The sequence below is a fragment of the Macaca nemestrina genome, chromosome 10, assembly GCF_043159975.1.
Source record: "Macaca nemestrina isolate mMacNem1 chromosome 10, mMacNem.hap1, whole genome shotgun sequence".
Taxonomy (NCBI): Eukaryota; Metazoa; Chordata; class Mammalia; order Primates; family Cercopithecidae; genus Macaca; species Macaca nemestrina.
This window is the reverse complement of record NC_092134.1, coordinates 38903158-38925739: the sequence shown is the minus strand read 5'-3', so window position 1 is coordinate 38925739 and position 22582 is coordinate 38903158. Positions and strand designations below refer to the sequence as shown.

General features: G+C 40.8%; 1 protein-coding gene across 3 annotated transcripts in view; it reads left to right on the top strand.

Annotated features, from left to right (window-relative positions):
• The window catches only part of LOC105483698 (plexin C1), a 159288-nt gene that overhangs the window by 59834 nt on the left and 76872 nt on the right, over positions 1–22582 (top strand). For all 3 annotated transcript variants that reach the window (XM_011744680.3, XM_011744681.2, XM_011744683.2), the window contains exons 5-9: positions 1456–1570; positions 11245–11392; positions 15430–15517; positions 17817–17919; positions 18373–18459. In XM_011744680.3, coding sequence (XP_011742982.1) covers positions 1456–1570; positions 11245–11392; positions 15430–15517; positions 17817–17919; positions 18373–18459 — 541 coding nt within the window. The remainder of the gene's footprint in view (positions 1–1455; positions 1571–11244; positions 11393–15429; positions 15518–17816; positions 17920–18372; positions 18460–22582) is intronic.

Genomic DNA, 22582 nt, shown 5'->3' with positions numbered 1-22582 from the left:
TGAATTTAATGTCCGTGACGGACGAGCTAGCCATCAACGGTCAGATAAATGTATGGCTTTGGAGAATTGCTGATGAAAATCCTCCTGGTTATAATGTTGGAGAAGAAACTGACACAGATGTAGTGGGGGGTGGAACACAGATGTGCTCGCTGGGAGCAGGGTTCCCCAAATGTCAGCAGCCGGTGACACGCTAAAGGTATTGTGCTTGGGGATGACGTTTAGTGAAACTCACTGACTTCCTGTTCTATTTTTGCCATATTCAGATTAACACAGAGCTCAAAGATGAAGCCATGAGGCCTAAATTCTTAAGAATTAAGAGAGAGAGAGAGAGTAGAGGAAGGAGAAGAAATAAAACCTTTAGGAAGCCAAATACACTATTTGGGCCCATCCATTCCTCATTCTGCTCACATCCCCTCGGGGACTCCCTGTAGCTGAATGTGGTCATCACTTGGTTGCTTTTCAATCTTATGATTCATGTGTTTTCAGTTTCTCTTAAAATTCAGCATCACTGGTTTACCACCCCTGCATTTTAATCTTCAGCCTTGAGGAGGTGTAGTACTAGAAGTATTTCGTTCATTCCTTGACACTATTCAATGGATTATCTATGGAGTCCAGCACCCTTTGGTGATAACATGGCTGTTGGTGTTTGTTCTTCTTGCCGGGTCGGTGCCCCATCTGGTGAGGCAAGGGTTCCCAAGTTAGCGTGACCTAGAGTGACTGACATATCAAGCAAGCCAGTGATCTCACCACTCAGCTTCTGAGCATCTCTTTATCAAAGTAGTTGACCCTGGCCACAGCTTAAGACTTATCTGGGTCATCCTCTGAGCTGGCTGACTTGGGAAAATGGCCCTGGAAAAATGTTTCACCTATATCTTTTGATATAATTTGGTATCTGTCTAAATAAATGTTATGCAGCAGATGGTTATGGAATGTCTTATCAAATTCTTAGGCAGACTCTGCCCTTGAAATATTTCTATTTAATTATCATACTGCAAAGCACAAAATAGTAACTTTATTACTGTTATTTTCTAAAACAAAATCAAGTTACACAATAGGTTGATATTCTGGGAATGAATAGCAAACCTAAAATTTATACAATATGTGAACTCTTTCTTCCTTGAGCTGTTCTTTGCTAGGTATTTCTAAAAGGGAGTTCCTTATTTCAGAATCCATGAGAGGATGTGTTCGGATATATTTGGCGATGTCATCTTGAGAGATGGCTCAGGAGTCGAAGTTCAACACATTGTCTACATTTGTTCTTTGCTCCTAGACATGATGGAAAAAAATGCTCTGCTGTTTTCTTGTTGCTTTTCATGGTTTTAGCATCATGTTCCTATTCTCTCTCAAATCAATAATCCACTGTACAAAGTCTGGCATTCTGTACTGAAGCCAAGTATAAAAAAGTTTTAACTAACGCATGTATGGGGTCGCTGTTTTGTTGCCACATTTTTTTAGGTGCACTTTCCAAGGAGATTGTGTACGTTCAGAGACCTTAGAAAACTGGCTGGATATTTCGTCTGGAGTGAAAAAGTGCCCTAAAATTCAGATAATTCGAAGCAGTAAAGACAAGGTAAGAGGAAAGATTTTAATTTGTCCTCATTGTATTGTCTCATTTTGCACAGCGGATGCTGACTTCCTTCTGTGTGTAAAATATCTATTAGCAATCAAACATGCTTAGTGATAGCACTCCATTCATTTAGCACTCATTAATGAATATTGAATGCCTACCAGATGCCGTCTACTCTGCAAGGTGCTGGGGATATAGCAGTAACCAAGTCACATCATGGGCCTGCTCTCGTGGAGTTTGTTGTCTTGTGGAGCTGAAGATGACTCTCAATGGTTGAACTGGAAGAAGAGTTGGACTTCTAATGTAGTAGAAATACATATTGCTTTTGAAAGTAGAGAAAAAAGAAGTTCAGATTCATGGTCAACGAGATTCCTTAAATGTGGCTTAATTGCAGAATTTTGTTTAGTGTAATGGTCCCTTATCCTAATGTGTTGAGTCTTCTCCAGTAACCATCTTACGAACATAGCTTCCAACAGTCTTGGTAGAGATGGAGAGAAGGCCAACGTGGGCAGTGACTATCCCATGTGAGGTCCTTTGGAAAGCCAGTGGGCCCTCGTTATGGCAGCACCACTCTTGACAACACATCAGCCCTGTCATTGGATGAGAGAAGGGAGCAAGGAGCATATTTAAGCATTTTCAGATGCACATGCCAACCATGCCCTACGGGAAAAGGGAATTCCTGCCTTGCAATCTCAGTGGTGCTATAAGGAGACATTTTCTCCCTAATGACGGCTCTTGTGTTATGAATAATTGCACGGAGTCCTCTGTTATGAATAATTGTACAGCAGCCAGCTGACCTGTCTGTTGAGCTCACTGTGTTCTGTTTGAATGCCACATTAACAAGGAAATGGGCCACTTTCTCTTTTCCCTTACACTTTGCCATTTCAGAGAAATGGCAAGAACTTTACCACTTACGATGATTTAACATTTAATAAAGGAGAGCCAAAGTATTTAATGAGTGATAAATAATAAAAGAATCAAGCTTTTAAGTCGTAACTGATCAGAACTAACAGATTTAAAGCTATTTGGCTGTTGTCACTTTCTGTTGTCTTCCTGGAGAAAAAAGAAAAAAAAGAACTTTCATACAAACTTCTACGAGCCCTGAATCAGAGTGAATTGATTTGGTGGAAAAGATTCTTAGGCATCTAAACTTAGGTGTATCCAAATTCTAATTTCTCTCATCAGTCTGAAAAATAGCCAAATTTGGCGCTAATAGAGAATAGTAGAAAGTAGAATACCATAATCCTTGAATATACCCAGGACTCTGATTAGTGGTTAAGATTCTGGAAGATTTTTTTTCTTACATCATTTAAAAAAATGTAAGGATAATACTTCAGCTAAATGTAGTGGGAAGAAGTAGCTTGTTCATTAAATAAAAAGTGCTGTTTATACAACTTCCTTACCTAGCTAGGGGCTCATGATTACAAGTTAATCACTGTTTATATCTAGTCTAGAACATTTCAAAAACTGCTTACCACCCAAACAACCACTGGTGTTTTCTTCCTCGCCCTAAGTCCCACTGTGGTTTACCCTAATCTTCCCAGAGACTTCCCACACAGCCACTGCCTCACTCTCTCCAGCTCACCACCACTCTCAAAGTAAAGAAGATAAGAAGTTTGTAATTTGATTAAAGCTATCCTTTCAAACCAACTTCGGACTAACTATTTTAATAGTGTTGATAAGCCATCTGATTCTATCTCTTGATCACATTATTTCAAAATATTTCCTACCCTATTGCCACCTTCAGCTTACCTGAAAATCTCAGGTCTTTGTTTAAATGAAACTGACCCTGACCTATGGAGACGGCAGTCTAGGGTCATGTTCAGTTCCATCTATTAGCTCTGTTCAAAGGCTATTTGCTACCTGCCTTTCATATACTTAGTAACATTCTAGTTACTTTGTAGGCAGAGAAAAACCTCCATATAATACAGAAGCTCTGTTCACAGAAGCTTTGTTTCTTTCCACAAAACAATTAAAAGATAGTACATCCTCATACTCACTATGGGATCAGCATTAAAAAGAAATAATTAGAGCAATTCCAGTTGTCCTGGAGGGATTTCTGTGAGGTTTTGTTGAGTAAAAACAGCAAGATGCATAAAAGTGTTCCTAGCATGATCTTACATTGACCAAAAAATGTCCCTGTACACATTTATGTATATATGTCTCTATGTGATTATTTGAGCATAGGCAAAAATATGGAGGAATTCATACACGGTTGTAAACATGGGCTCCCGTGGTGGAATGACTGATGTGGTGGAGAAGGAAAGCAGAGATATGTAATAAAAATAGAAAAGACACAGAAATAAAATTATTGTTATTATTTATTATACTTTAAGTTCTAGGGTACATGTGCACAACGTGCAGTTTTGTTACATATGTATACATGTGTCATGTTGGTTTGCTGCACCCATCAGCTCATCATTTACATTAGGTATTTCTCCTAATGCTTTCCCTCCCCCAGGCCCCCACCCCTCGGCAGGCCCCATTGTGTGATGTTCCCCATCCTGTGTCCAAGTGATCTCATTGTTCAGTTCCCACCTGTGAGTGAGAACATGAGGTGTTTGATTTTCTGTCCCTGTGATAGTTTGCTGAGAATGATGCTTTCCAGCTTCATCCATGTCCCTGCAAAGGACATGAACTCATCCTTTTTTATGGCTGCATAGTATTCCATGGTGTATATGTACCACATGTTCTTAATCCAGCCTATCATTGAGGGACATTTGGGTTGGTTCCAAGTCTCTGCTATTGTGAATGGTGCCACAATAAACATATGTCTGCATGTGTCTTTATGGTAGCATGATTTATAATCCTTTGGGTATATACCCAGTAATGGGATGGCTGGGTCAAATGGTATTTCTAGTTCTAGATCCTTGAGGGATCGCCCCACTGTCTTCCACAATGGTTGAACTAGTTTACACTCCTACCAACAGTGTAGAAGTGTTCCTATTTCTCCACATCCTCTCTAGCACCTGTTGTTTCCTGACTTTTCAATGCCATTGACTTTTTAATGATTGCCATTCTAACTGGCGTGAGATTATATCTCATTGTGGTTTTGATTTGCATTTCTCTGATGACCAGTGATGAGTACCTTTGCATATGTGTGTTGGCTGCATAAATGTCTTCTTCTGAGAGCTGTCTGTTCATATCTTTTGCCCGCTTTTTGATGGAGTTGTTTTTTTCTTGTAAATTTGTTTGAGTTCTTTGTAGATTCTGGATATTAGCCCTTTGTCAGATGGGTAGATTGCAAAAATTTTCTACCATTCTGTAGGTTGCCTATTCACTCTGATGTTAGTTTCTTTCGCCGTGCAGAAGCTCTTTAGTTTAATTAGATCCCATTTGTCTATTTTGGCTTTTGTTGCCATTGCTTTTGGTGTTTTAGTCATGAAGTCTTTGCCCATGCCTACGTCCTGAATGGTATTGCCTAGGTTTTCTTCTAGGTTTTTATGGTTTTAGGTCTAACATTTAAGTCTTTAATCCATCTTGAATTAATTTTTTGTATAAGGTATATAAGGAAGGGATCCAGTTTCAGCTTTCTACATTTTTTTTTTTTTTTTTTTTTTTTTGAGAGGGAGTCTTGCTCTGTCACTCAGACTGGAGTGCAGTGGCATGATCTAGGCTCACTGCAACCTCCACCTCCCAGGTTCAAGGGATTCTCCTGCCTCAGCCTCCCAAGTAGCTAGGATTACAGGCACATACCACTATGCCCGGCTAATTGGAATAAAAGTATTTCTTAAACAATGTGGTTCCTAGAGGAGAGACACTGGAACCTTTTTTTTTTTTTTTTTTTTTTTTTTTTAGACAGGGTCTCACTCTGTCACCTAGGCTAGAGTGCAAAGAGGTGATCATAATTTACTGCAGCCTTGAACCCCTGGGCTCAAGGGATCCTCCCACGTCAGCCTCTCAAGTAACTGGGACTACAGGTGTGAACCACCACACCCAGCTAATTTAAAAATTTTTTTTTATAGAGATAAGGTCTCCCTATGTTGCCCAGGCTGGTCTCAAATCCCTGGACTCAAGTGATCCTCCCACCTCAGCCTCTGAAAGTGCTGGGATTATAGGCATAAGTGACCATGCCCATCCTAGAAACATTCTTTTACAGATCTAAACTAACACAAGGAATTCCACCATTGCTAATACTATTGACATTATTTATAAAGCTCTGTCCACTGCAGTAACACAAGAAACAAATAATACATATAATTATTCGAATTAAATATACAAAAACCATTATTTACTCATCTTAAGTGGCTGCATATCTGCAGAATCTAAATATGTTAGCTTTAAATATTATTCAAATGAATAAAAATTAAATGAAGTGCTGAATGTTCAATAAATATTTAAATATCAATAGCCTTACTACATGTCAAATAAAACAAACTTTTAACCTCATTAATAAAAGGTCCTATTCATAAAAACAACAGAACTACTCAGCCATAAACTTAAAAAGCAAGGTACATATCCTGCTTTAAAACCATTTTTGCTAAGAGATATGTGTTGAAGTCAGCTACCAAAAATAGTGATTTTGCTTTGAACAACTTAGCTTAAGCCATTCTAGTTAGATACCAGAGCAATGGTGTATTAAAGCTATTTTTTTTTTTTTTTTTTTTTTTGAGACGAAGTTTCACTCTTGTTTCCCAGGCTGGAGTGCAATGGCATGATCTCCCCTCACTGCAACCTCTGCCTCCTGGTTCAAGTGGTTCTCCTGCCTCAGCCTCCTGAGTAGCTAGGATTACAGGTGCCTGCCACCACCATGCCTGCCTAATTTTTTTATGTTTTAAGGAGAGACGGGGTTTCACCATGTTGGCCAGGCTGGTCTCGAACTCCTGACCTCAGCTGCCTGCCTTGGCCTCCCAAAGTGCTGGGATTACAAGCGTAAGCCACTGCGCCCAGCCTTAAGGCTATTTATAATTTATCATAGCAAAACCTTATCAATTAAAAACACAAGCATAAACAAAAATAAAAACAAAAATACACAAAGCATTTTCTTAGAATATATGGAAAACCTCTTGAACATATTCAGGCATGTTCTACATTTCTTGGTGAGAAGATATCACAAAAATAGCACTTCTTCCTCACCTATTTTTCTTGATTTCATGTAATTCCAATGATTTTTGAATTAGTGTTTATTTAAAGTTAATATAAAATTCATGGAATTTTATAAAAATATAATATAAAAGCTCATGGAATAACATGAGCTGATCAAGAATATCCAAAACATATTTTGAAAAGAAAGAAGTTGATTTAGGCAAGACCACTCCCATTAGATTGCAAACATAGATGATAGATAGATATCAACAATAATTTAATCCATGATTCTGGTTTAAAAATAGGAATATAGATTCATAAAATATAGTAGAAAGCTCAGAAATAGATGTAAAATTTTTAAGGAACAGATATCATAAAATGAGAGGAAACAAAAATTATTTCATAAAATGTGTGAGATAACTGGCTTATACTATGGAAACATAATTTCGTATTTTACATTAAATATAAAATAAAATTTAGACTAATTAAGAAATTGATATGTAAAGATAAGTCACAGAAGAACTAACAGAAAATGAAGTTGAACATAATTTTACCTCTGAAGCAATATGGTATGTAATAACAAAAGAAAAATATTCATATATATGACTTCCTTTTACAAAAAGTAAGAGTTAACTTGGCCGGGCATGGTGGCTCATGCCTGTAATCCCAGCACTTTGGGAGACCAAGGCAGGCAGATCACCTGAAGGTCAAGAGTTCTAGACCAGCCTGGCCAACATGGTGAAACACTGTCTCTACTAAAAATACAAAAATATTTAGCCAGGCATGGTGGCAGGCACCTGTAATCCCAGCTACTCGGGAGGCTGAGACAGGAGAATTGCTTGAATCCGGGAGGTGAAGGTTGCAGTGAACCAAGATCGTGCCACTGCACTCCAGCCTGGCTGACAAGAGCAAAACTCTGTCAAAAAAAAAAAAAAAAAAAAAGAGTTAACTAAACCACACACTTCAGGAAAATATTTGCCACTAAAAAAATATTCATCATAAGATAATAACACTAAGAAAAATTAAAAAGAAAAACATCAGTATACCAAAAAGTAACTGGGCCAAAACACAGATATTCTCACAAGAGGAGATTCAGAAAGTAGATAGAAATATGGAAATATGTTCAACCTCACTAGTTTTCAAATAAATACAAATTAAAGCGATAATAAGCTATGCTAACACCCAGTGTTGGTGATGCCAATTAGCACAACCTTTTTGGAAAGCAGTTTGGCAGCATGTTTCAAAATTCATAAATATATTCATTCTGTTTGAAGCATTAATTTCAGCCTTAGAATCCTGAGGAAATAACTTGAAAGAAGAAAATCCCTAGGCATGAAGATGCTCTTGCAGTAGCATTTATAGAATTAGAAACCTGGAAATAACGAAACTGTTTAGCAATAAGGAATGATTCAGTATAATATGTCGATCTGATAAGAGTGTTGTACAGCAAGCAATTCTTTGGCCCTGTGGATATTGCCAGCTAATTGACACCCCAGCTGCCTTTGCATCCCATCTGCCCTTTAAGTCTTCACTCCCTCTTCATCCAGCTTGATTCAAGAAAGAGCCATCAGCCTGGTAAGGAGTCCCATGCTGGGTTTCTTAGGACAAAGCTTCAGCTTTTTAACCATACTCGCCTGGACCCCAAGTTACGCAAAAATACCTTCACCTCACTGGCTCCTCTCTCCTTCCGCTGCACCTGAAAAAACATGCTGTCTCTTCTTTTCAGGTCCACTCCAACCTGGTTTCTGCCCCACTGTTCCCCTGAACCGGTTCTTGCTAAGGTCACTAGTGAACTCCATGCAGCCGTTCCAGTGGACACTTTAAGGTCATCTTACTTGGCTGATAGCGTTCTTGAAACTGTCTTTTCCATTGCTTTCCGTGGCACGCCCACTCCGTGCTCTCCTTCTTCTCTGTGGCCAGGCCTCAATTTCCTTGCTGGGCCTTGCTGGTGCCCTCTCTCCCTGTGTCTAAATATTGGAGCCATTTAAGGCCCAGTTTTGGTTCTTCCTCTCTCCTTACTCTACATTTTGTCTGTAGACAATCTTATCCACTTTCATAGCTTTATCAATCATCTGTATGTTCATGTCTCCTTTATCCCCACCCCAGATTGCTCCTCTGAGCTCCAGGCCCATACCCAACTTGACACATCTGCTCAAGTATCACACAAGTATCTTGAACTACATACACCCCAAATTGAAGTCTTGAATCTTCCACCCATCTGCCTCTCCCTCAGTATGCCCCATCTCCATGTATGGTACCTATGGTACCTCCATCCATCCATTTGCTCGCCAGCATCCTCCATATCCACATCCCCCACTTCCAGTCCTGCCCCATGCTACTTCTAAGGGGTACCTTGACTGCCTGGTTCTTTCCCTCTCTATTGTACCATCTTAGCTCAGTCATCTCTTGATGATTCCTTGATACCATGTGACCCTCCAATTTTATTCTGGTGGAATGTTCTATACTTCTACTAGTCTATAAGCTCTTTGAGGGCAAGGACCATAGCTGTTTGGTTCACTGGTATAATCAGTACCATTGTGCAGCACTTGGCATATGTTGCAAGCTTGATAAATATTTGTGGAATAAATAAATGGAATAATTATAGTTATGTAAAACTACATATGTGAGAACTAGAAGGAAATGTGGAAACTTTAAAAGAGTTGTTGAAAATGTGATTTTTAAAAATTCTGACACTCTTGTGAATTCAATTTAAGACATACATGTATACAAGATAATATGTGATAGTGTGCTAAGATGTGTGGTGCGGATATAAATGCTGTGTTGAAGATTCAGCATGAATGAGAGTTCAGGCGTTTGTTGAAGATAAGTTAGTGGGAATGGTTTGGGATCTTTTACTGAGCCCAGAATTCCCTAAAGACAATTGAACTTCAGTCCAGGTGAAGTGGACTGAAAGAACTTGCCTTCTTCCAGCATGATAATATGGCCAGAACTTTTTGAAAATGGAAAGATAGGGGTGACCTCCAGGGACTAGACAAGACTTAGCAAGCTTATCAGAGAACCAGGGAAACAGCAGAATCTTAGTTGGCAGTGCAGCAAGTCTGGGAGGAAGTGAGATGTATAACAGAAGACAGACAGCTGCCAGGTTGTCTAGACTATGGCTCTTCATAGGAGGTGATAAGGTTCCTGCACTCCCAGGTTCCTTTTACTTGGCCCACATTCCCACCAGATCCCATCATGCACCTGATGCAAAAGGAGTCCACTGTTGCCATGTTAATTCCTATAATTTTCGTTTTGAACAGGAGACCTGGCTGCCTTGTTACTTTGGACCATTTCCTTGGGAAAAAGCTACTTTGGGAACATTTCAAGATTGTCTTTTTGTGTCCCTACTGTACACATACACACATGTACAGGCACACAGACGTATCCCTGTACACATACAAACATACACACACACAAAACTCCCTCCACCCGAATTTAATCATATGTTTGACCACAAGCAAAACCTTAACTAATTCTAAAGCACATTTCACAGGCCACCTTCTTTAATCATTATCTAACAATATTAGCCATAAGGAATAGTTGACAAATGTATCTTCACACCTAGGGGATCATCAAGGCATGCCATCTTAAATGAACCCCAGATCAAAGAGAAACGGATGAAAAAAAGTCATGTGTTTGGATGGGAATACTTAATATCATAAAGATATAAATTTTTCGAACATTAAGGCATATATTTAATACAGTTTCATTTAGACTCAGTCTCTTCAACCCCTTTGGATAAAATGAACTTAGTTCATATGGATGAATAATGTCCAGGAAACGCTAAGAAAATTATGAAAATAGCGATAAAGAAGGAGAGATTTGCCTTATCAGATGCTAAATATATTTAAAATTACAGGAGCAAAAACTTAATGACATTGGAATAGAAGTAGATCAATAGATTATTGAAAGAGAGCGGAGTTCAGAAATAGATTCCAGATAAATGGAAATTTAACATAGGACAAAATGGTATTTCAATTCAGTGGGAAAAGGAGGTTTGTTTTTTGTTTAATAAATGGCTGTGACATAATTGATTAACCATCTGGATAAAGTTGTACCCTTATCTCACACTGTATATAAAAATAAATTCCAGATGGATTAAAGACATCAGCTTAAAAAATAAAGCAATAAAGACGTTGGAATAATTTTATATTTGTCCGTAAGCTAGAGTTTGGGAAGCACTTTATAGCTGAGACAAGAAACCCTGTATTTGATTACTTAAAAGCACATTGTGTAAGGATAAAAGATGCCACAAGCAAAAGTTACAAGACAAACAATAGATTAGGAGAAAAATATGTGTCAGAAATATGACAGATAAAGATTAATATCTACACCATGCAGAGAGCTCTTGAAAATTGATAAGAAAAATATACGCACAAAGCAGAAAAATGGTCAAAGAATAAGAATATGCAGTGTACAAAAGAGCAAACCCAATAGCCAACAAAACATCTATTCTTTTATATTTTTATTTATTTATTTATTTATTTTTGGAGGTAGTGTCTTGCTCTGTCACCCAGAAACATCTATTCTTTACATCAGCTCTTCTGAGAAATTCTCCTTCCTGTGGCAGGTCAAAAGGTGAGATCATATGAGGCTCTGTGATGGAAATGAGGCAAAAATCATCATTTTTTCCCTGTATCTTCCCTGCACAGACTACAGTGACTGTGGTGGGAAGCTTCTCTCCAAGACACTCAAAGTGCATGGTGAAGAACGTGGACTCTAGCAGGGAGCTCTGCCAGAATAAAAGTCAGCCCAACCGGACCTGCACCTGTAGCATCCCAACCAGAGCAACCTACAAAGGTATGTGGACTCTTTATTTTTGTTATAAAGTCAAAAAAAACAAGGGAACCTCCTGAGTTTAGTTTGCCCAAGGAATTGGAATAGTTCCCCCTCTGTAGACTCCCTCCCTCCCTACCCCCTGGTTCCCACTTTTCCTCTGGGTCCTCCTCACCTCTGATTTACCTCATTCCTTGACTCCAAGACCCCACTATCAGATATGCCTGGGCAATGATAAGAGGAGGGCAAGTTGGATAGGAGAGTGCAGAAAAGCCAGATAGCATTGGGCCAACTGTACCCAAATGGTTTAGATAATTCAGAGATCTGAAAAGCAAGAAATGCCCTGGGTGAGATGAGAAATTTTAACAATCAGTATTCTATCAGTTTGAGTTCATTGCATTCATATATCCATCCAGGGAGTATTTATTGTACATCTACTGTATGTGAGGCACTATGCTAGGTGCTAGGCATACAGTGACTCCCCCTTGCCCCTAAAAAAAACACTGTGCACAGGGATAGAGAGAAGTAAGTAGCTCGTTACAATGCAGCGTGTAAATGCAGGGAACACAGAGTACCATGAGAAGCACATGAAAAATGTACCTGACAAGACATGGCGGAGGGGGAAGGGGGTAAGGAAAGCTTCCTGGAGGAAGTGATGTCCAGACAAGGCGAGGGTAGAGTTGAGCCAGACAAAGAGGAGGGGGATGGGTATTTCAGACAGAGACCAACCTGCATGATGTCCAGGAGAGAAAAAGCTTTGTTTGAAGAACCAAAAGAGCTTCTATATGGCCAAGGCAAATGGGGTAGGGGAAGGTGGAAAGGGGAAAGGAAGAGAAGGTAGATACCAAAGGAGGTATCTTGGGGACCATGAAAGGCCTTGTGAACTGTGAATCCTGGGAGCTGTGATGAGATGCTGTAAGGTTGAAGCTGGAGACTGGCAGCACAATCAGATTTATATTACAGAAAGGTTCAATTGTGCATTGTCTGTCTTTCCTACTGGAATGTAAGCCCCATGGAGGCAGGGACTTTGGGAAGACGTCTTCACTGCTGTGCTTTGAACTGTGTCTGGCACAACATAGCCATTCACAATCAATAAATGTTTCTTGACTGAATGAATGAATGAATAGCTTGAAGGTGGAGAATGGGCCAAAGAAGTGAAAGACTGAAAGACTGAGTTCCGAAAGATCAGATAGGAAAGCTATTGGAGGGGTCCAGGTGAGAAGGAAAGTGAGAGCTGGAGGAGAAGCCAAGGGGGATGGAGAGAAGTGGATTCAACAGATGGTTAGGAGGTACAGTGGGCAGACTGAGGACTCCTGGGTCTCTTTGGATGAGAAAGACTAGAAGTAGAGTTGAGTTCATGGAGAACGTCTCCAGGACTGAGTGATGATCATTAATGGAGCTGAGTGGGTTTTGTGGTGAGAGCTGGAGTTACCCAATATCTTAGTCCATTCTGGCTGCTATAACAAAATACCTTAGACTAGATAATTTATAAACAATAGAAATGTATTGCTTACAGCTCTGGTGGCTGGGGAGTCCAAGGTCAAGGCTTCAGCAAATTCAGTGTCTGGTAAGGGCTTGGCCTCTGACTCCACAGATGGTGCCTTGTTGCTGTATTCTCACATGAAGAAGGGGCAAGGGAACTCTCTCAAGCCTCTTTTATAAGAACACTAATCACATTCATGAGGGTGCAGTCCTCATGATTTAATCACTTCACAAAGCCCCCATGGCTTAATACTACCACATTGGGTATTAGATTCCAACTTATGAATTTAGGGGAGACATAAATAATCAGACCATAGAACCCAATTGATCCTAAATCCTTCAAAAGGCAATTTAATGCACCAGGCCAGAGATGTGAGCTTAAAAATGCTCTTAGCCACTGGGTGGTGGCTGTTTGGGACTGATTGCTTGGAAAATCACCTCAATTTTCCACTTTACTTTGTCCACACTGGTGGTGCAGCCTTTGTGATGCATTTCTGGTTAATTTTGTTCATTAAAACGCAGACCTTGCTCACCTATAAAATATGCCTCTGAAGTATTTGAGATCACCTTGTAAAGCTAGTTGGTTGCTTTTAGATCCTCCATCAGTTGCACCCAACCCTTCACCTGCCGTTTTCTGAATATCTTATATATTCCGAACAGGCAAACAAATTCGCTTCCCAGCCTCTTGTACTCAGCCAGCCAGCGACCATTGCCATGCCAAGCCTTTATCCATGGCCTTCTTTGAACCTAGAATGGCCTCCCCTCTTTCACAAAATCCTGTCTCCCTTTCTGCTTTGAAACATTGGAGAAAGTCACCTCTTCCCATATGCCCTTGCCAGATTCTGCTCTTTCTCAGCCATTCTAATACCACTTTGGTCCTCCATGCACACCCCTGTCTTGGTACCCAGGTTACCAGAGGGAACTGAAACCACTCATATGGTTGTTTCCTTGACTGTGCTGTCATCACCTAAATTATTTTACCTCTTCCAGAATAACTGTAAATGCTTTCCTAGAAGAAATCATGAATATTCATTTCCTTGTGATATTTCCAAATAGAGTTTTGTGCCTATTTGGTGCTTGAAAAAATGTATGACTTTTGCAGTCTTCATCACTGGACACTTACAGATTTCACTGGAGTGTATTTTCACTGGGAGTCCCTCCGAGCTGACTGTCCCTGTGTTCATTCTATTCACATGTATCAAGTGTCTGTGCAGAGGCTTTTGCAGAGAGGTCATGCCAGCCCTCCAAGCCTCTTTGTCTTGAGAACAGAAGATGATCATTTCACACACACCCTCTGTATGTGAACCGAATTTTATATGGAATTCTGACTTTCAGAGGGAGTGTTATTGCTGTGCAGAAGGACCTTAAAGTAAGGGTTTTTAGACTTTGGGAACCACACACTAATAACATTTCAATAAGAAAATTAGGGGTGCCAACAGAGTCAAGCCAGATTCTTATTTTGTCAAGACTTGGATTTAAAAAGCACCCTCTCGGCCGGGTGTGGTTGCACACACCTGTAATCCCAGCATTTTGGGAGGCTAAGGCGGGCAGATCACTTGAGGTCAGGAGTTCAAGACCAGCCTAGCCAACATGGTAAAACCCCGTCTCTACTAAAATAAACAAACAAACAAACAAATAAATAGCACCACCTCCTATTCCTATTAATTCATCAAAGGAAAAATATATTAATACCTTGTGATTAGCACTGGTTCCTGGACAGAAGGGGATTTGAAAAGTGCTACTCTGTATTGTGGCCCCAAACCTAGGCTCTATACAATCGTTTCATGGGGAGTGATGCAACCACAGGTTCCTGGGTCCACCCCAGGCTTGCTAAATCAGAATATTTAGGGGCATGGCCCTGGGATCTATATTTTTATAAATATCTCAGGTGATTCTGATAGACAACTGGGTTTGAGAATCACTACCCTGGATAGAGTATATATGTTTAAATATTCTATTTCTCTAATGCTGATTTAGTAGTTTTGAAATCCTTGTTATTTTGTTCTTTTGGGGTTTTCTAACCAATGAGTAGGCTTTCAAAGGCAAATAAGAAAACCTTTATCACAGATTTGGTGACAGTTGACCCCAAGAAGATCGTGGAACCCTGCCCAGGGAAACTACACTTTAGAGTATGTTAGGTAAATATTTGCAGCGTGGATTTTTCTGAAGGTGCAGGATTTCTAATCCTCCGGTTTTCATGTTCTAGGCACTTCTTGCTCGGTGATTTGTTTTATTCTTATGCCTTGGCCAATTAAAAGCTGAGATAGAGATCCCTAGGAGAGTATGAGATGTAAATGAGCTGTAAAATGGCTTCTTCCTAGTGATTATCCATGGGAGGCTTGGAACTCGAGGTGGGTTCAGTCTGTTTGGAGGCTTGAGCTGTGCACTTCGGCTGCCTGATGCGAATGGCCCATGGGGAAGGAACCACATACTGATTAAAATGTTAGCAAACAGCTGGCAAGCTCCCGCCCACTATGCAGAGGAGGCAAAAATATTTATTTTTCTTTTTTTGCATTTACAGCTATGCTTGACTATAGCAGGACTCCACTGTAAATGACTTTTTCCCCCCTTCCCTCCAGATGTTTCAGTTGTCAACGTGATGTTCTCCTTCGGTTCTTGGAATTTATCAGACAGATTCAACTTTACCAACTGCTTATCATTAAAAGAGTAAGATTTTATTTGAAATTTGAATATTCTCTCGTTGGTCTTAATTTACTTATTTGTTTGACTCCTCGATTTCCTAAAGAACTCTTGTGAGACAGAACTTTCCAAAATGCCTTTTGGAGCATGATGTAATGGGAGATAGGAGAGCCACTGAGCTAATAAGCTCAGCTCACACATTCTAGCCCTGACTAGTAAACTGGCGCCATGAGGGAGAGAGATCCACTGTGCTTAAGTATTCATACCCACAGGGAAATATGTCTTCCCAGGACCGAGAGGCAGCCTTGAAGTAAGTAAAGAAGAAGAGACAAGCCAGGCATGGTGGCTCATGTCTGGAATCCCAGCACTTTAGGAGGCCGAGGTGGGCAGATCACTTGAGCCCAGGAGTTTGAGACCAGCCTGGGCAACATAGTGAGACGCCATCGCTACCAAAAAACACAAAAGTTAGCCAAGCATGGTGGTACATGCCTGTAGTCCCAGCTACTTGGGAGGCTGTGGTGGGAGAATCACCTGAGCCTAGGAGGCAGAGGTTGCAGTGAGCCAGGATGGTGCCCTGCATTCCAGTCTGAGTGACAGAGTGAGATTGTCTCAGCAAAAAGAAGAAGGATTGCTGCTAGGTTCTCTCCTGATTGGAATGGCTTCGGGAATTTGGGCGGAACGAGAAGCCTTGAGCGTAGGGGTAAGAAATCATACTTGAGAAGGACAAGGTGAAGTCCCTTTCACCAAAAGAACATGTTCCTGATGGCCCCCTTTTCACCATCTTTGGCCCCTTTGAGCTACATAGGCCCCTGAGTTAGTGCCAAACCTCGCTCCTTGCTTCTAAAGCAGCAAGAGGACAGAGGAGGTATGTTTCTCAGATGCCTGACTTTCCAATTGGAAGTTAGGATGGAGGCCCGCAGGGCACCTTGGGAGGCTGCGTGAGTAGCAGTGCTGTAGATCACTCCATGGTTTGATTGACCAGCTACGTGAGCTCCAAATGGGAGTTTCTTTTGGCCTGGCCTGGGAACCATGGTTTCTATGGGGAAAATGGATTTGAACTTGAAGCTGAGCTGGGAGGCTACTCTTGAATGATTAGAACAAGAGCCCCTGGGCCTCTTCTCTTCCACTGAGGCACTTTGAAAAAGATGACACAAGGCCCAGTTCAATGATTGCTAAGAAACAGAATGAATTTAAGGAGAAGAAAATACAAAAATTGCTACAGCAAGCCTCAGAAGTTCATGAAAATAGGAAAAAAGGGGGAGAATTAAATAGGATTATATAGCTCAAAGACAGTTGAAAGATAACGTAGGCCCCCTGATGCCCAGTTTAAGGCCAGATGAAAGGAACCGACTCGCCCCAGGTCCCACAACTTGGTAATTAAGAACCAGACCTCAGACCTAGGTCCCCCGGGGAGGGTGAGCCCCCTTTTCGTAGGTAACAGCTTCCTGTTAGGAAAGCACTTAGTACAGTAATCACACCCCGGGGGTAGAAGAAGCGTGCAAATCACAAACCCGCTTCTAGCTCACTTAGGTGGCCGGATCCACGCAAAAGCCAGTGTGTCTTCTCCTTCCATGGAAACTGCAGTTTCTGCAGGTCAGAATCTCAGAATGTTTCCTCATTTCTTGGAGAAGGTATAAAACAAACTGGGTCCCCACGCCCTGCACTAGCACCCCTTGCGAGAGCTAAGGCTTCCTCTGGCCTCCCTTGGCCCTGTTTCCAGATCAACCCGATTTCCCTTTTTAACATTCCTTCTCATAAGTGCTTTTCAAGTCCTCCACAGTTTACCCAATCATGATAGGTGATTTGATTAGTAGACACACAATTCTTCCTTAATTTGATTATAAAGCAAACACAGGCACCTCATTGCCTCTGCTTGCCAGCTAACACTTCCTCTCTCACATCTTCCAGGCAGTTGGCAGTGTGACTGCTGGAGTGAGTGAGGGCCTCCCGATTTTGGAAGGCAGGGTGGGTAGAGGCAGGGAGAGAGAGAGATCCGTCTCCAGAGGGACTTACTTGAGGGTAGACAAATAGCAGAACTGGATTCAGAACAAATTCACTGGGTTCCTGTTATCTACAGACCAGCAGGTGACCCAGCTTCAGGTTTCCATGGCAACACCCCTGCAGGTGCCATTCCGGCCCATCAACCTGAGGGCTTCCAAGAGCAGGGCACAAAGCCTCACAGGAATGTCTGTCCAGGGATTTTTTTTTTTTTTTTTTTTTTTTTGGTCTTCTCTTAAATGCTTGCATGCCACATCATAGAGGAAAATTCTAGGATGTGAACGTTGTCCTAAAATGCAGGAATTAAGTCAGTTTTCTGTGTTGCTAGATGCCCAGCATGCACAGAAACTGGCTGTGCGTGGTGTAAAAGTGCAAGAAGGTGTATCCACCCCTTCACAGCTTGCGACCCTTCTGATTACGAGAGAAACCAGGTAAAGTGACTTTTTTTGGTATTGTAAGGCTTAACCGCTGGGCACGGTGGCTCATGCCTGTAATCCCAGCACTTTGGGAGGCCGAGGCAGGTGGATCACCTGAGGTCAGGAGTTCGAGACCAGTCTGACCAACATGGCAAAACCCTGTCTCTATACAAAGTTAGTGGGGCATGATGGCACATGCCTGTAATCCCAGCGACTCAGGAGGCTGAGGCAGGAGAATCGCTTGAACCCGGGAGGCGGAGGTTGCAGTGAGCTGAGATCGCGCCACTGCACTCCAGCCTGGGCGACATAGTGAGACTCCGTCTTAAAAACAAAACAAAACAAAACAAAAAACAGGTTTAACCAAAAATAAATGTTTGTGACTGCCTAGTCCTACCTTCTCTTTTATGTTTGTTGCACACTTTGAATTTACCACCCATCTGAATGTTGAAGGGATGTTCTCCATTCCAGGAACAGTGTCCAGTGGCTGTTGAGAAGACATCAGGAGGAGGAAGACCCAAGGAGAACAAGGGGAACAGAACCAACCAGGCTTTACAGGTCAGACCCTATTTTTGTGTGGTTAAGGGGAAAACCTCTCTTTGAATGACCATGACAACAACTCGTACTACTTTGGGTTCCTTAAAAAAATTCTCTATTTTACTTTCTACCAAAATTCCCTTTTGTATCTTTGGTTTTTTAACCAAGTTTCACTTAATTAGCTCAATACATCAAAGGCTGGACAGTCACATAAAGTAAATTAAAACTCTGTAATTATGAAAAATGATGTTGCTCTGGTCGAAATAAAATTGTAAAGGTGACTTTGCGGCTCACTAGGGAAGAGCTAGAAGGAAGTTTTAGCGTTCCATCTGAGGGATTTCAACTTGCACCTTATATAATTGATTTCTGGGGGTTATGTATGTGGATGGGGGTCTGTGCAAAGTAACCTCGATTCGTTTGTTTTTTTCAACTTCGTTGGGGCGTCTAACCAGTAGTGAATGCTGCTAAACCAGAATTGTTATAGAATGTGTATTTCTCTCGCCTTCTCAAAAGCGGTTATTGATCCATGAACTTTCCTTGGAAATGCCCCTTATTTTCTTCATAGTAAATTACTGAACCCCCATGTCAGTCATGTTTGAAAAGAGGGGACGTGACAATGTAAACATTTCTAGGCGGAACACATGTGGCTGTGCTTACAACTTTACTCAGTCAACAAAAGTTCATTGAGCATCTGTATGTGGTAAAACACAAAAAGAGGATAAGTCCTGCCCTCGCTAACCTTGGAGTCTAGCAGGAATAGATAAATTTAAAATGACAGCTCTAGGGAGAAAAAGGCTCCATTTTTCGTTTCTCTAATCTGTGGTTTTGACCTCTCCATTTGCTGCTACCTAAGGTCAAGTGCAAAGGTAAATAAGTAGCACATTTTGAATCATTACTGAAAAGTTGATAGTAACTTCAGGTGAATTAAGTAACAGGCAGAGGGAATGTGAATCAAATGGACATGAAGTTAATTAAAGGCATTAGAAAAGCTTGATGCTCAGGTATCTCCAGGCTTTAGCAGTCTTTGAGGTCTTGTTAAATAATGGGCTCCTTTTCTCATCCCGTTGGTTTGGAAAACTAAGACACAGTGCCAAGGACTTGGATCAGGGAGACAGTGGCTTTGTGGCTTTTTCCTTTCAATTAAACTTGGTTGTTGTTCCAGGGTTTGTTTGTTTTTTAGTTTTGATAAAATACACAAACAAAATTTACCATTTTTATTGCTTTTAAGTGTACAGTTAGTCGTGGTAAGTACATTCACATCGTTGTACAACCCATCTCCAGAACTCTTTTCATCTTGCAAAACTGACACTCTATACTCGTTAAATAATAACTCTTCATCTCTCTTTCCCCCCAGCCCTTGGAAACCGCCATTCTAATTTTTTGTCTCTGTGAATTTGACTACTCTAGGTACCTCATATAAGTGAATTTGTCTTTTTGTGCTGGCTTCTTTCACTTAGCATGATGTCCTCAAGGTTCATCCATGTGGTAGCGTGGGTCAGAATTCCCTTCTTTTCTAAGGTTGAATAATATTCCAGTGTATGTATATACCATATTTCGTTTATCCATTCATCCATGGATTAGCACTTGGGTCACTTCCACATTTTAGCTATGATGAATAATGCTACTAGGAACATGAGTGTGCTGCTATTTCTCTGAGACTCTGCTCTCAGTTCTTTTGGGTATATGTCCAGAAGTGGAATTATTGGATTGTATTATAATTCTCTTTTTGGTTTTTTAAAGAACTGTTGTACTGTTTTCCATAGCAACAATACCGTTTTGCATTCCCACCAACGGTGCACAAGGGTTCCAGTTTTGCCACATCCTCACCAACACTTGTTATTTTCGGATTTGTTTGATAGTAGCCATCCTAATGTGTGTCAGGTGGCATCTCATTGTGATTTTGATTTGCATTTGCTTGATGATTAATGATATTGAGCATCTTTGTATATGCTTGCTGGCCATTTGTATATCTTCTCTGGAGAAACGTCTAATTAAGTCCTTTGCCCATTTTTTAAATTGGGTTATTTTTGTCGTTGTTGAGTTGTAGGAGTTCTTTATGTATTCTGGATATCAGCCCCTTATCAGATATATCATTTGCAAATATTTTCTACCATTCCATAGGTTTCCTTTTCATTCTGTTCACTGTGTCCTATAATACACGGATTTTTTAATTTTGATGAAGTCCAGTTCATTTATTTTTTCTTTTATTGCCCATGCTTTTGGTGTCAGATCCAATAAATCATCGCCAAATTCAGTGTCATGAAACTTTCTTTCTATATTTATTAATAAAGGTCTGTAGCACTTACATTTTGGTCCCTGATTTATTCTGAGTTCATTTTTATATATGGCATAAGAAATGGATCTAACTTCATTCTTTTGCGTGTGGATATCCAGTTTTCCCAACATCATTTGTTGAAAAAAATGTCCTTTCCCCATTGAATGGTCTTGGCACCCTTGTTGAAAATCATTTCACCATATTTGTGAGATTGTATTTCTGGGTGTTCTTTTCTATTCTGTTGGTCTGTGTCTGTTTTTATGGCAGTACTGCACTGTTTGATTACTGTAGCTTTGTAAAGTAAATTTTGAAATCAGGAAATGTGAATCCTTCAACTTTGTTTTTCTTTTTCAAGATGGTTTTAGAAAATAATAAACTTTTAAGGCCGGGCGCGGTGGCTCAAGCCTGTAATCCCAGCACTTTGGGAGGCCGAGACGGGTGGATCACGAGGTCAGGAGATCGAGACCATCCTGGCTAACACAGTGAAACCCCGTCTCTACTAAAACAATACAAAAAACTAGCCGAGCGAGGTGACGGGCGCCTGTAGTCCCAGCTACTCGGGAGGCTGAGGCAGGAGAATGGCGTAAACCCAGGAGGCGGAGCTTGCAGTGAGCTGAGATCCGGCCACTGTACTCCAGCCCGGGCGACAGAGCGAGCCTCCGTCTCAAAAAAAAAAAAGAAAAAAAGAAAAAAAAAAAGAAAATAATAAACTTTTAATTTTGAGATAATTGTAGATTCACTTGCACTTGTGAGACAATAATAGTTAACATCTTTTACCCAGTTCCCTTTAATAGTGCTGTCTTGCAAAACTATAGCACAACATCACAGTCAGGATATTGACGTTGACAGCAGTCAAGACACAGAACAGCTCCATCGTCACAAGGCTCCCCAGGTTTCCCTTTCACAGTCATCCATTTCCCTCCTCCCTCCCATTCTCCATCTCTGATGTGGCAACCACTGATCTCGGCTCCATTTCTATAATTTTATCATTTCAATAATTTTATATAAACGGAATCATCCAGATGTACCCTTTGGGGGACTGGCTCTTTTAACTCAACATAATTCTCTGTAAATTCATCCAAGTTCTTTTATGTATCAATAATTCATTCCTTTTTATCGCTGAGTCGTGGTCCAGGCAGCAGCTTTTTAAACTTCTTTAATTTTGAAGACAAATATCATAAAGTCACTACATCCTGGTTTCCTGCAGTGCATCTCTCTGCACCCTTTGAACTGTGTGGTTAAAAGGATTGGGGTCACCACAAGAGAAGGAGAAGGCTGAAAATAAACAAAAGCCCAGATCTGTTTTCATTGCTTCTCTGTGGATTACCCCTCTAAGTATGGAGAGAGACATTTTGTTGATCCTGACATGTTTTCTTTAAATATGTGACTCAGAACAGAATCTCTCTTTTGTTTGATAGGGAATGGAGTGTTGTTTGTCACAGGAGGGATTTCTCGTGCTCTGTGAAACACTGCTGTCTTTCATTATCAGGTGGAATGTGTAACATTCTGGTTTCCACTTTGGGTCTTCATGTTGGCCTTGAACAAAGCACCCAATGTCTTTGTGATTCTTTCTCTACCAAAGAAGTCACTCACAGCTTTGCTTCAATGCATCTGCCCACACCACATATGTACTGAGTACTTCCGGTGTGCTAGGCACTAGGAATGGGGCTTCTAGGATCCTGAACTTGGGTTGATTCTTTCCAGAGGCATTTATTGCATGCCTATTAGATGCAATTATACTGATCTCCACAGATTCCATGAGGAGGATTCAGATGAATCAGGCACATCTCTGGCCATCAGTCTCAAGAATCTTATCCATGAGTACATGAGTAACAATACAAGATTTAAAAAATGTTAACATAGAGAAAG